Genomic DNA, 13,540 nt, shown 5'->3' on the forward strand with positions numbered 1-13,540 from the left:
ATGGGAAGGGGCAGTGAGCCCGGTGGAAGAGGGACAGGAGGGGACAGGGTAGGCTATGGCAGAGGGATGGGAGGGAGGGGCAGGAAGCATTGGGGCAGGGGGACAGGAGGGGGCGGGGAGCTCTGGGGCAGAGGGACAGGAGGGCTGGGGTGGGCTGGGGCGGAAGGGACACTCTGGGGCACATGACTTATGAGGAGAGGCTGAGGGAATTGGGCTTGTTTAGTCTGCAGAAGAGAAGAATGAGGGGGGATTTGATAGCTGCTTTCAACTACCTGAAGGGGAGTTCCAAAGAGGATGGAGCTCGGCTGTTCTCAGTGGTGGCAGATGACAGAACAAGAAGCAATGGTCTCAAGTTGCAGTGGGGGGAGGTTTAGGTTGGATATTAGGAAACACTATTTCACTAGGAGGGGGGTGAAGCACTGGAATGGGTTACATAGGGAAGTGGTGGAATCTCCTTCCTTAGAGGTTTTTAAGGCCAGGGTTGACAAAGCCCTGGCTGAGATGATTTAGTTGCTGTTGGTCCTGCCTTGAGCAGGGGGTTGGACTAGATGGCCTCCTGAGGTCTCTTCCAACCCTGATCTTCTATGATTCTATGACAGAAGGGGCAGGGAGCCCTGGGGCAGAGGGACAGGAGGGGGCAGGGAGGGATGGGGCAGAGGGACAGGAGGGGGTAGGGAGGGGTGGGGTGGAAGGACAGGAGGGGATAGGGAGCACTGGGGCAGAGGTAAGGGGGGCAGGGTTCCCTGGGGGCGGAGGGACAGGAGGGGGCAGGGAGGGCTGGGGTGGAGGGACAGGATGGGGCAGGGAGCCCTGGGATGGAGGCAGGAGCGGCGCCAGGGTTTTTGCCACCCTAGGCGGCAGCGCTCCTCCTCTGAGCATTCGGTGGCGGGGGTCCTTCTACTCCGCGTCTTCGGGGCACTTCGGCGGCGAGTCCCAGAGCGAGTGAAGGACCCACTGCCGAATTTCCACCAAAGACCCAGAGCGGAAGGACCCCCCCACTGCCGAATTTCCCCCAAGGATGGCAAAATGCCGCCCCCAAATTCTGCCACCCTAGGCAATCGCCTAGTGGAAGCGCCGGCCCTGGGTGGAGGGATGGACTGGGGGGTTGCCAGGGAGACGGGGCAGTGCACTCTGGACAGGATGAGCAAGTCTGTGGGCAGCCAGGAGGGGGCGCTGCAGTGACTTTGCTGCTCGCTGGCTGTGTTCTGGAGCCTGAGCCATCCCTCGGAGACATGCTCTGGGGCTAGGGGGATCTCTGTGTTTGCGGAAGGCTGTGGGGCTGCAGATTCCCGCGGCGAGGCTGGGCCATCCTGTCCCATGTGTCACTCACTCTCCAACCAGCCCCTGAGTGCTGAGGGGCAAGCTCAACTCCAAGGTGAAGGGGCAAAGTCTGGGAGTACACAGGGTGCAGCAGCCCTGGGGACGGAGACTTTGACACCCGTCTATTGATTTTTCCTTTGTCCCTGTAGGGAGCCGTGCGGCTCGCTCGGTCCTAAGACCAGGAGACTAGCGCTGCCCTTGGAGAAGATGGGCCAGACAAAGCTGTGGTTCCTCGCTGGGCTGCTGGGTCTCTGCACGTGGCCGGAGCCTGGCAAAGGTAGGCGCATAGCCAGAGCTGCTCTGCAGTGGGGAGACCTGTGTGGTTGCTAGAACAGCTCAGGTGAGGTGAGAGGCTGAAAGGGATGGGAATAAAACCACAGCTTTCCTTTCGGATACTAGCCCAGGTCACAGGGAAGAGATGGGGAATCTCATCCTGGTGGCTCTTTGCCTCCTGCCTTTCATTCAGCTCCTGCACTGGAGCCAGAGGGGTCGGTTTCATGCTAGCTTAGAGCTGCCATGACGAATGCCACCAACCCTGAGGAGTGTTTGTGTGACTGGGGAGTGAAATTGCATCCGTCCTTTCCTGATCGTCCCTAGGGGCTCAGGGTGAGCGAGGGGGCTGGGGGCCAGCAGGTTCGGGGCCTAGGACAGGCTTCTAATCCACTTCTAGTCAATTTCTCTCCTAGGCTCTCATGTACCCCCAGATCAATGTTTGGACTGGGAAGGCTGCAGGGGATCGCACAGCCACCCCCACACGGTCAGAAATCACGAGTCTGATCCCCTAAATCATGAGATTTAGAAGAAACAATACATTCCGAGTGCTGATTCTTTGTGTTCTGGTTTTGGAGCCATTGGGGTCACACTGGGGTCACCTCTGTTGGCAGGAGAGCTAGAAACTCACCTTTGTTTATAATGACAGCTGAGATTCTGGCCTAATCCCAGGACTGCAGAAGCTGGGTCTTTAAGTAAAAGTTCCGCTCTCAGCAGGCTCTCGGTAGGCCCCCAAGCATGGGAACGCTCGCTGGGGGATGTTTGATCAACGTGAAATCTAGTCAGTTTAAACCTAGTTTGTGAAGATCTAGCTACCTCGCTCGCTGAGGTACTTGGGGGCCCCGTTACCGGCGTGTCTGAGCACCTCTCCATTTTTAACACATGAACGCTCACGCAACCTGGGGCAGAGCTATCGCGCAGTTTGAGAGATGGAAACTGAAGCGAAACAAGGGTACGTCTACACTGGGGCTGGAGAAGTAGACCTCCTGTTTTGCCCCAAAATACCCAACCAACCAGCCAGGGGAAAGTGACCGTATGGGGCACAGAGTGAAAGTGACTCGTTGCAACCTGCTGCCTAATGATCAAAGGACCTAGCTGGGAAAGAGAGGAAGTGTGGTGGGGGTGGCTGGGGTGGGATTTATTCCCTCCAGTCTCTCTGAGTGAGTGGGATCTCAGGGGTCACCTGGGACGATAGCAGGGGATGCCAGGCGTACAGGAGTGGGGGGTTCACATTGTCCTGTCTCTCTTAAGTGTTATGTTTCTTCAAACTATTTTACAAAACAACCCTAAATCTTCAGCCTCGGAGTTGGGCAGCGCCAGTGTTTGTGCTCTCTACACAGCATTAGCAATACAGGGACCCCACATTGGCAGAGTGGGATCCCAAACAGCCATGTGTGTTAATGATGTATAAACATTCGGCCCAGCCACCTGTGTGCTGGACTGCTTGGGCAGGGGTCTGGCTGGCTTCTGCAACAGAAAGATATAGGGATGCCACTCCAAACTATTAAAGGGACACTACCCAATTCCTGTACACTACATACTCTTCCTCCTTTAGTGTGAAAGGGAAGGCCAGAAAGAATTACCAATGTATTACTATCAGTAATACACTCCATGCTACAAATTCCTGCCAACTGCAAAGGAATCCAAATAACACTCCAGGTATTGTCTTCTAAGCCCCTGGGGAGGTACTCCAGCATCCTCGGTGCACTCCACATTGCCAGCAGCAAGCTGAATCTGAAATCGTCTGCTGCTGCTCTTGTCACCTGGGGGCAGCATGTTTTGCCCTGACCAGCACATCTTCTGTGAGTGCCCCAATTTTCTTGCAATTCCAGCAGAGTGTGTCCTTGAGCCAATCACTTGTATTGCAAGACAGTTTGTGACAGCGAAAGCAAACAGCTTTCCAGTGGACTCTCTGAGTTGTGCTCTCTGCTTGACCCCCAGTGTATCTGTGGCACAGATCACTTGATGCTGTTGCAACTCTGTGGCATCTTTAGTAGCCACCTCCGTTGATGCAGCAATTTCTTGGGCACGCCCTACAGCCAAATCAGCCTGCCAATCTCCGGGTTTGGATTGCTTCACACACACTGATCAGTCCTGGGTTGCCTCATTTCAACTGTCTCTAAACTGGCAGCGCTCTGTTAATTTCCTTAATGCATGAGCTTTCCCTTTAGAGCATGCCAACAGGTCACATGGGGCAGTTGGAGCCCAACACGTTAGAGCAGTTCACACCCCTCAGTCCGGACCGCAGCGCCATGTGGACAAGCCCTCAGTCAACTGCCACAATAGCAACGGTTGTTCTGTGCTGTTCCAGTCCCTCAGCCCAGGTGGCCCAGAGCGCGACTGAGCTCCCAGACTAGCCTGTTTTCCCCGATAGCACCCATCCCTGAGAGTGCAAAACTTCCCGACTTGGGCTGCCCGTTGCTTAGCCTAGTGAGCAGTGCAGGAGCAGGGATCTGACAGCCTCTCCTGCTCCTCCCCTCCCAGGCTCCCTCCCGTTTCACATGAACTCCGTGATCCAAGTCGTAGAAGTGCTGGAATCTCACCACCTGGACGGACACCTCAACCTGACCGTGACGGAGCTCGCCCGGGGCCTGGGCTGCTGTGACAGCGAGTTCTACCAGCTCCTGCTGGGGGAGGCACCTGCCGTGCCCCCGGATCTGCCCTTCCTGAGCCAGGAGCAGAGATCCTTCCTCATGCGCGTCCTGAAGCACAAAGTCCAGGCGTCCTCGACTGAGCAGGGGGTGGTGTTGCTCCCTGATGGCACCACAGTGGCTGTAAGCCCCTTGGTGGCTGGGATTGAAGCAGGGCTGAAGGGGAGGCGGGAGATGCCGCTGCCCCCCGAGGCTTTGGAGCCTTTGCTAGTTACGACTGAGCCCTTGAACCAGACACATCCGGGGCTGCCCCTGACTATAGACGCCCTCTACGCAGTGACCATTGCCAAGGCATTGGGCGTGGCCTTTCTCCTGGCTCAGGCCAACAAGAGCCAGGTGCTCATGGGGCCGAATGGCTGCTGGGACAGCGTGTCCGAGCCCCAAAATTTCACCCTCCTGGGCCGCCCCTCAAACCTCACTGATGCCTTCATCAATGGGGCGCTGGACGGGGTGATCCTGGGGGCACACCTAGCAGGGCAAGGCATGCCCGTGGCCCCGCTGAGCACCCTGCTGAGAGAGTACTACGCTGGGGATGGCCTGGCCGGGGATGGCCAGGCCAGAAGCAACTTCAGGCGCCAGAACTTTGTGCAGCTCACGGAGGCCGGGCAGCTGGAGGAGCAGGTGGTGCGCTCCCTCCAGCTGCTCCGGGCGCTGCCCTGGATGGCGCCCCTGCTTAGCGGGGTTGGGGACGGGGACCTGCTGGCCGCTGCGAGCCGGGCAGTGCAGGAGTTCACGGAGGCCTACCTGGGTAGGTGCTTATTTCTCTCCCCTCACCAGCCAGGGACATGCTACACTAACGGGGCTACATGCTTCTAGAGATGAGCCCGGAGCAAACGCCAGTCTGGATGCCCGTCCCCACCTTAGAGCCACCCTCTGCTCCACAAATAGGGTGACCAGATGTCCCGATTTTATAGGGACAGTCCTGATTTTTGGAGCTTTTTCTTACATAGGCACCTATTACCCCCCACCCCGTCCCGATTTTTCACACTTGCTATCTGGTCACCCTATCCACAAAGGCCACTAGCCTCCTATGGCTCAAACACAGCCCCTCCCCTCCCCCATGAGAGCACAGGACAGGCCCTGAGGCAGGATTCTGACCCCAGCAGCTGCCCCTGCCTCACTGCAATATACAGTCTTGATGATTCGACAGGAGTAGCCTCCCCAAACTGAGGGAGAGGATGAGCCAAACTGATGGGGAGGAAACATTTGGACAGAAAAAAATGTGAATGAAAATTGGGAGAAGCATGAATCCACAATCCAGAAAGAGGGTGACTGAGGCTAAAAGCCCATCCTAGCAACAATTAGAAATAAAAAAGCAACATATAAAAAACAGAAAAAAGAAATGGATGGCAATCAATATACATTAGAAATTATGAAAGGTAGGAAATTGATAGGGGAAGCTAAAGACACCAGAGAAAAATACATGGCTGGCAGGGCTAAGGACAATAAGGAGTTTTTAAACTATATTAGGAATAAAAAAAAATCCCAATAACATAGGCCCATCACTAGACGGGGGTGGTAAAATTGTTCATAATGATGCAAATAAGGCAGAAGTATTAAATAAATATTTCTGTCTGTATTTCAAAAGAAGCAGGATGATCTTGAATCACATGAGGATGATGAAGAAGGATTTTAGGCAACAGCTACTAGGGTAAACATTTTAAATTAGTAGACCCTGATCATTTGCATCCAAGAATCCTAAAAGAGTTGGCTGAGGAGATCTCCAGCCCAATGATGTTCATTTTTAATAAATTATGGGATATTGAGGAAATTCCAGAAGAGTGCTAATGTTGTGCCAATATTCAAAAAAGGGTAAACAGAGTGATCTGGGTAACTGTGGGCCTGTTAGCCCGACATCATCCTCAGGCAAACTAAGGAAAAACCTGATACAGGATTTATTTGATAAAAAATTAAACAATAGGAATATAATTAATGCCAGTCAACACAGTTATATCGAAAATAGGTCTTGTCAAACAAACCGGATTTCATCTTACAAGTTCAGTTGACAAAGGTAACTATGTAGATGTAATAGATTTTTGAAAGGCATTTTGCTTAGTACCACACGGCATTCTGATGACAAAATCAGCACTGTACACTGTCAATAGAGCACATGTTAAATGGACCAGGCACTGGCTAAATGACAGAGCTCAAAAACTAGTTGTTAATGGGGAATCATCATTAAATGGCAATGTCTCGAGGGGGCTTCACAGGGATTGGTTCTGGGCCTGGCGCTATTCAGCGTTTTCATCAATGATCCAGAAGTAAATAAAAAATTGCTGCTGATAAAAGCTTAGCAGGGTGGGAAATAATGATGAAGACAGAGCAGTCATACAGAACGATCTAGTTTGCTTGGAAACCTGGGTCCATTCAAAAAAAATGCATTGGAATACAGTCGCATCAAAGGTCTTCAGTCTAGTCCCAAGGTCACATCTACAGTGTGGGGGCCTGTATCCTGGAAAGCAGGGGCCAAAAAGCATTTTGGAGTCATAGGGGACAAACAACTCAACAGGAGCTCCCCAGTGGAATGTTGTGGCACAAAAAATGGTGTGGATGCGACCCTTCGATGTGTAAACAGGGGAGCTGAGAGCAGGTGCGGAGGGCGGTTTTCCCTCTGGCTACAGCATTGGGGAGACCAACACTGTCATACAGCGCCCCCTTCAGGTGTCCACGGGTTTAAAAGGATGTGGGAAAATTGGAGAAGGTGCAGGAAAGTGCCACAGAAATGACATGCGGGCTGGAGAATGTGCCTGACAGCGAGACACTTGAAGAGCTCAATCGGTTTAGTTTATCACAAAGAAGATAGAGCAGTGACTTGCTGACGATGTATAAGGTCCTGCCTGGGCAGAGAACACCGGGTACTGCCAGGCTGTAGCGGAGAATGGCACAAAGAGACACAGTGGCTGGAAGCTAAAGCCAGACAAATTCAAACTAGAAATCAGGCACAAGTGTTTACCAGGGATGGGGATGAACCACTGGCACAAACTCCTAGGGAAAGTGGTGGATCTCCATCTCTCGATGGCTCCAAAGCCAGGCTGGGGGCCTGGCTGACAGATGCTTTAACCAAACACAAGTTACTGGGCTCCAGGCGGGAGTAAGTGGTGAAATTCTCTGGCCTGGCTTATACAGGTCCCCTACGGTCTTAAATGCTATGAATCCTGATGCCCCGAGGGCAGGGACATGCCCGGTTCAGGGCTCTGTCCCCAGGGACTGCCAAGCTCATGCAGACAGCCAGACCTGCTCTGGTCTCATGGGCACCACCCCAGAGAGCCATTCAGTCCCAAGTGCCGGGAGAGCCCTGCTGAAGGGAATGATGTAGGTGACATTTGCAAGGCAGCAGGCCAGTGCCACCTGAAAAAAGGCCAGGAGGGAGCACAGCTTGGTAAAATGAATCTGTGCAAACCCCTATAAAGGCCTGGCTGCAAATTAAAGCTGCCTTCCTCTATCCCTGTGGGCACCCAGGAGGGCATGGGGAACCCCATCCACCCTCCCTGGGTTGGACTGGCACCCCTGTTTGGCAGCCAACCCACGTCTCTCTAGTGGGCTGAAAGCCCAGATCCAAACTGCAAGGGAAACGGGATCTGTCTCCTTCTCAGCTTCTGTCTGCTTTTGCCCTGCTGCAGCTTCGTGGTCGGATCAGACGGATACATGTACCAGGGCCGGGGTTGGCACTGGGTTGGCGCTCACACCCGTGGCTACAACAGTAAAGGCTACGGCGTGAGTTTCATCGGGGACTACATGGATACGCTGCCGGAAGCATTTGCCCTCATGCTGGTGCGTGACAACTTCCTGCCGTGCGCGGTGAAGGGCGCCAAGCTCCAGGCCAACTACACAGTGCATGGGCACCGGCAGATGGTGCACACTGCATGCCCGGGGAACATACTCTACCGGGAGATCCAAACATGGCAGGGCTTCAAGGTGAGACCTCTCCCGCATGCTCCCCAGCATTCCCTCTCCACTAGGGGGCACTCTGCTAATGGGGCTGTGGGAGTGTGAAGATGCTTTGAAGGCTTCCAAGCCAGTGGCCCGTCTTGTCCTCCCTCCCCCCCAGCAGCAAGGGCTCCCATCAGGGATTGCTCCCCTGCAGTCTACAGGGGAGTCCAGCCCCCAAAGTCATGAGACTGGCTCAGACAGCATGAGATGTCTCTAGCTGATCACTGCTGGGTTCTGGCTCCGCACCTTATGGTTCCTGAGCTGTTCGGAGTCACAGTTTCCAACTTTTCTCTCCAACCCCCAGGGCTTTCTACCTGGAAGCTGAGATTTGCTCATTGCCACCTGACCCTGGGGATGGTGAAATGGCATGCTCCGGCTGCCCTGGGCAGTTCCGGGGAGCGGGCTCTTTTGGCCTTGTTCATGCCCTGGGCAGGCTCTCCGGAGCTCAGTGTGTTGGGGTGTGGGAGGCTACAAGGAATCGGGCATTTCCTGGACACTCTGGGGTCAAACCCATGTTTTCTCTCTTTGCTTTTGCAGTGAGAACTCCTGGCCATGGGTCGTGTTCCAGGTAATGACCCAGTTCAGGACACATCCCACCAGGACCAGGACCATGCCTTCAGACTGCCCAGGGAGCAGGCTGCAGTGGCCTGTTCCCAGGAGGGTGGCTCAGTGGAGGCTATTCTGTCAGGGGGGCTTCGCTAGCCCCAGGAGTTACAATGTGCTGCTCTGCTCCTGTACTGAAAATCCCCCTCCAATAAAGCTGGTCATGGGAACATGATTCAGTGTCACTGCAGCCTGGCTTCCATTTGAGAGTCCCAACACCATCACCCGGCTGAGCAGAGCAAAGTGCTCCTCAAGGGCCCCCTCATTACCCTCCCATCCCCACTGTGACTGAGGCGGGGAAACTGAGGGACAGAGGGGGGATGTGACTTGCCTATGGTCACCCATCCGGGCAGGGTGGATTAAATAATGAACTGAACCCAGAAATCCTGGCTCAGACTCTTGTCCCCAGCCCTTCAGGATTGCAATCCCTCAGACAGGAGACTCGATAGTCTCTTGGTGACTGGCTTGAATGTGACCCCAGTTCAGCAGGCACCAGGAACCATGACAATCTTATGCCAAGTCACTGGCTGGGATGACATGTGCCATTCCCCATCAGGATTGTTAAGTGCTCATCTCCCCGACAGGCCAGGTTGATGGCTTTTTCCCCTTATATATAAATATATTTCCAGTGTTTGTGGCACTGTCAGGACAGCAAGGAGGGGAGAATAAGAGGGGGGCCCTCCTCTGGCAAGGAGCAGTGGGTGTGCAACATGTGTGCACGTGCATGTGTTTTCAGTGTGCAGTGTGTGTACCTGTGCACACAGGTTTTCAGTGTGTTGTGTGTGTGCATGCATGTGTTTGTATGTGTGCTTCTTTGACCTCTTGCTCAGGTCACCCAGAGCTGCAAGCCACAGTGTTACCATGCTGCTAAGCTGTGGGTCATACCAGCCTGTCGGCCTTGCCAGCAAACGCTCCAGGGCTCTGCCAGTCCAAGCCTTGCCTTGCAGGTACCAGTCATGTTCCCCAGAGATGGCTCCCTGCAGTATGCAGTGCCTCTCACTGTGACTCTCACAGAAGTTGTTACGTTCGCTACCTCCACAGAGCCCACGCCAGCTAGTCAGGTTAGCTGAAGACTCACACTTCGCTTTAATGCACAGCACTGAGATGGTTTGTAATAAAACAGGAATTAATTTATGACCAAAGAACAGAGGCTTAAGTGATTTCAAGTCAGACTGAAAGTGACAGGAAAGGTTACAAACCAAACATGCTGTGTAGTGCCTAAAACTTAACTTCAGCAAGTTATGCTCTGTCTAAACAGCTTTCTCACCTCAAGTCAGTTCCCAGGGATGTCAGCCCCTCAGCTGACGGATCCACCTGTCTCAGATTTCAAGAGCTCTGGCTGGATGCCCAAATGACTTTCTGTTCCTGCTTCTATTTCCCAAAGGCTGTTGTCTCTGTTCCAAGAGCCAGGAGGGCTTCCCGGGATGCAGCCTCCTCCCCATCATGACTGTTAAGTGCTCATCTCCCCGACTGGCTAGGGTGATGGCTTTTTTACCTTATATGTAAATGTATTTCCATTGTTTCTGGCCTTCCCTTGCTCAGCCTACACTGAAGCCCAAGCCAAGAGGTGAAGCCCCCTTCCTTTGGCTAGGACAGGCTGGGCTGCTTGCCAAACACATTTTCAGAACATATTTTCGGCACCATCTGTATTTCTTCATACACGGCCCATACACATATCACACAATGACATTACTGCCAGCATGTCTCTGGTTTGCATATGACTCCTCACATGGCACCTTTCAGATGCAGGTTATGCTAACAGTGTGTTGGGGCAATGCGTGGGAGTTATGCCCTGGTGTGCCCTCAGCCAGTTGGCACTGAGGGGCTACCTGGGTCCTAGCTTGTGCTCTCCCTGCCCCATGGATAAGCCGATGACTTGAGTCTCCAGCAATAAAGCTCTTGTTGCAATTTACCAGCCACAGAATAGGCTGTCTGGGAGGCAGGCAGCTGCCCCTAGCATCAGCCCCAGGGCAGGGATCACCTCCCTCTCCTTTATAGAAATGAACCCCTGCTGGCACAGCACCGCTCCCTCCAGGACGTCAATGCCCTCAGTGGGTGCCTGGCATTCGTGCTGTCTGTGTCTGGGTGTGCTCAGTCAGGGTGAGGCAGCCCAACTCAGAAGGGGCAGGGCCAGGCCCCAGCCCCCAAGTGAGCCCGCAATGACCCAAATCCAGAGCCTTGGCCCTTTGGATTCTAGGGAGAGGGGGGCTGATCCAGGCTCTGGTTCTGAGTCACGCTGGAAGGATCCTTCTCCAGATTCATCCGAGGTGGCAAAAACCTCACAAGAACGGGACGTTTCACAGACTGCACCTGCTTTCCACGGAAATGTTTGGAAAATAGCCCACGACATACACGTCCGTCTAATCCTAACCCAGCCACTGACCCCGTCCCCAGCCCTACACCGCTCCTCTTTGCCACTCCATACCCAAACCCCATAGGAGCTCAGTGCTTTAGCTTCTTCCAGTGCAACTCAGCAGCTGGGAACATGGGGGAGTTGGCACTCCAGGCTAGCCAGTGCCCCAGGCGAGCCAGTGCCCCAATCCAACCCAGCGCCCTAGATATCACTTGGGGACTTCTGCACTAAATACATCTTGTGTTGGGGTGTGGTGCCAAGCAGGGGGAGTCCTGGGTACAGGTGCTGCTGCCATTCCAGGAGGCAAGTTCGAGTTCCCTGGGAACTCACCAGGGGGCGCTGTGGTGCCGCTATCAGGAGCTCATCCGTGGTTGCACGTAGCAGTTCCTGCAATGAAGGGCAGCCGCTGGCCAAACACAGTTCGGGGCGCCCGTCCCCGCCACCGTGCCCCGCTGGTGCCACACTTCACGTCCCAGTCTCCTGCTCTCTGACATACCAGCAATTCCGGTGATGCTGTGGACAGAATGGCTATGCCAGCACCAGCCGTGCCAGTGGGAATACCAACGGACAGACTGTACCAGCACCAGCCGTGCCAGTGGGAATACCAACGGACAGACTGTACCAGCACCTGCCGTGCCAGTGGGAATACCAACGGACAGACTGTACCAGCACCAGCCGTGCCAGTGGGAATACCAACGGACAGACTGTACCAGCACCAGCCGTGCCAGTGGGAATACCAACGGACAGATTGTACCAGCACCAGCCATGCCAGTGGGAATACCAATGGACAGATTGTACCAGCACCAGCCATGCCAGTGGGAATGCCGACAGACAGACTGTACCAGCACCAGCCGTGCCAGTGGGAATGCCAATGGACTGACCCTGCCAGTACCAGCCATGCCAGTAGAAGTGCCAATGGACTGACCGTGCCAGCACCAGCCGTGCCAGTGGGAATGCCAATGGACTGACCCTGCCAGTACCAGCCATGCCAGTAGAAGTGCCAATGGACTGACCGTGCCAGCACCAGCCGTGCCAGTGGGAATACCAACGGACAGACTGTACCAGCACCAGCCGTGCCAGTGGGAATGCCAATGGACAGATTGTACCAGCACCAGCCGTGCCAGTGGGAATACCAACGGACAGACTGTACCAGCACCAGCCATGCCAGTGGGAATGCCAATGGACTGACCCTGCCAGTACCAGCCATGCCAGTAGAAGTGCCAATGGACTGACCGTGCCAGCACCAGCCGTGGCAGTGGAAATGCCCACAGAATGACTGTGCCATCACCATCCGTGCCAGTGGGAATGCCAACGGACCGACCCTGCGAGCCCCAGCCGTGCCAGTGGGAATGCCGACAGACAGACTGTACCAGCACCAGCCGTGCCAGTGGGAATGCTGATGGAATGACCGTGCCAGCACCAGCCGTGCCACTGGAAATGCTGACAGACTGACCGTGCCAGTACCAGCCATACCAGTGTCGCTGGCAGAGGACAGCAGCAAGTTCTCAGAGGCAGGGCCGCCTTTAGCAAGAGCGAGGCCCGATTCCTGGGGGCGTGGCTTGCTGCAAGCCCCACCCCCAGGAATCGGGCTGCACTCCGGGAGCTCCGGCCGGAGTCGTGGGGCTTGGGTCTGGCCCGGAGCTGCTCAGCCGGGGCTGGGCTGGAGCTGAGCTGGGGGGCCGGGCCTGAGCTGGACCGGAACCGAGCCGGGCCGGGGGACCAGACACGGGCCGGACCCGAGCCAGGCCGGGGGGCCAAGATGGGGGGCCGGGCCGGGCCCGGGCCGAGGGGCCAGGCCCGAGCCGAGCCAAGCTGCGGGGGCCGGGCCCTAGCTGAGCTGCGGGAGCCGGGCCAGGCCAGGCTGGGCTCAAGCTGAGTTGCGGGGGCCGGGCCCGGCCCGAGCCGAGGGAGCCGGGCCGGAGCTGAGCCGAGCTGCGGGGCCTGGGCCGGACCCAAGCAGAGCTACAGGGGCTGGGACGGAGCCGAGCCAAGCGGACCGGGCCGGCGCGCTCAGCCAGAACCGGGGCCGGCGCCCCGGGGCCGGAGCTGCTGGGGCCGGAGGTGCTGGACTGGAGCGCTTCTCACGTCCCCCTCCCACACCCCTGATTCAGCTTACCAGGTGCTGCCTGCCTGCCCCTGCTTCTTTTCAGACTTCCCGCGAACCTCTGATTCGCGGGAAGCAGGGGCGGGGGAGGAGCAGGGGGCGGAGCGTGCAGGGGAGGGGAGGAGGGGGAAGTGAGCTGTGGGCGGGGTGGAGAGCTGTGGCGCGGGGCCCTCTTAGCGCGGGGCCCAATTCAGCCGAATCGGCTGAATCGGCCTAAAGCCGGCCCTGCTCAGAGGTGTTGCAAATGGGCCAGCTGCCCCGGCAATGCCAGGCTGTCCAGGGCAATGGGGAACTGAAGAGCTGATGGTT

At 55.7% G+C, this 13,540-nt stretch overlaps 1 protein-coding gene across 1 annotated transcript; it reads left to right on the forward strand.

Moving 5' to 3' along the window:
* Positions 1 to 1,396: 1,396 nt before the first annotated feature.
* Positions 1,397 to 8,949, forward strand: PGLYRP2 (peptidoglycan recognition protein 2). Its single transcript, XM_065576486.1, has 4 exons — positions 1,397 to 1,597; positions 4,075 to 5,049; positions 7,795 to 8,156; positions 8,709 to 8,949. The coding sequence occupies exons 1-4, from the start codon at positions 1,528 to 1,530 to the stop codon at positions 8,709 to 8,711; spliced, it is 1,410 nt and encodes a 469-aa protein (XP_065432558.1). The 5' UTR covers positions 1,397 to 1,527; the 3' UTR covers positions 8,712 to 8,949.
* The last annotated feature ends 4,591 nt before the right edge of the window (positions 8,950 to 13,540 follow it).

The sequence above is a fragment of the Chrysemys picta genome, chromosome 22 (assembly GCF_011386835.1).
Source record: "Chrysemys picta bellii isolate R12L10 chromosome 22, ASM1138683v2, whole genome shotgun sequence".
Classification (NCBI taxonomy): Eukaryota; Metazoa; Chordata; order Testudines; family Emydidae; genus Chrysemys; species Chrysemys picta.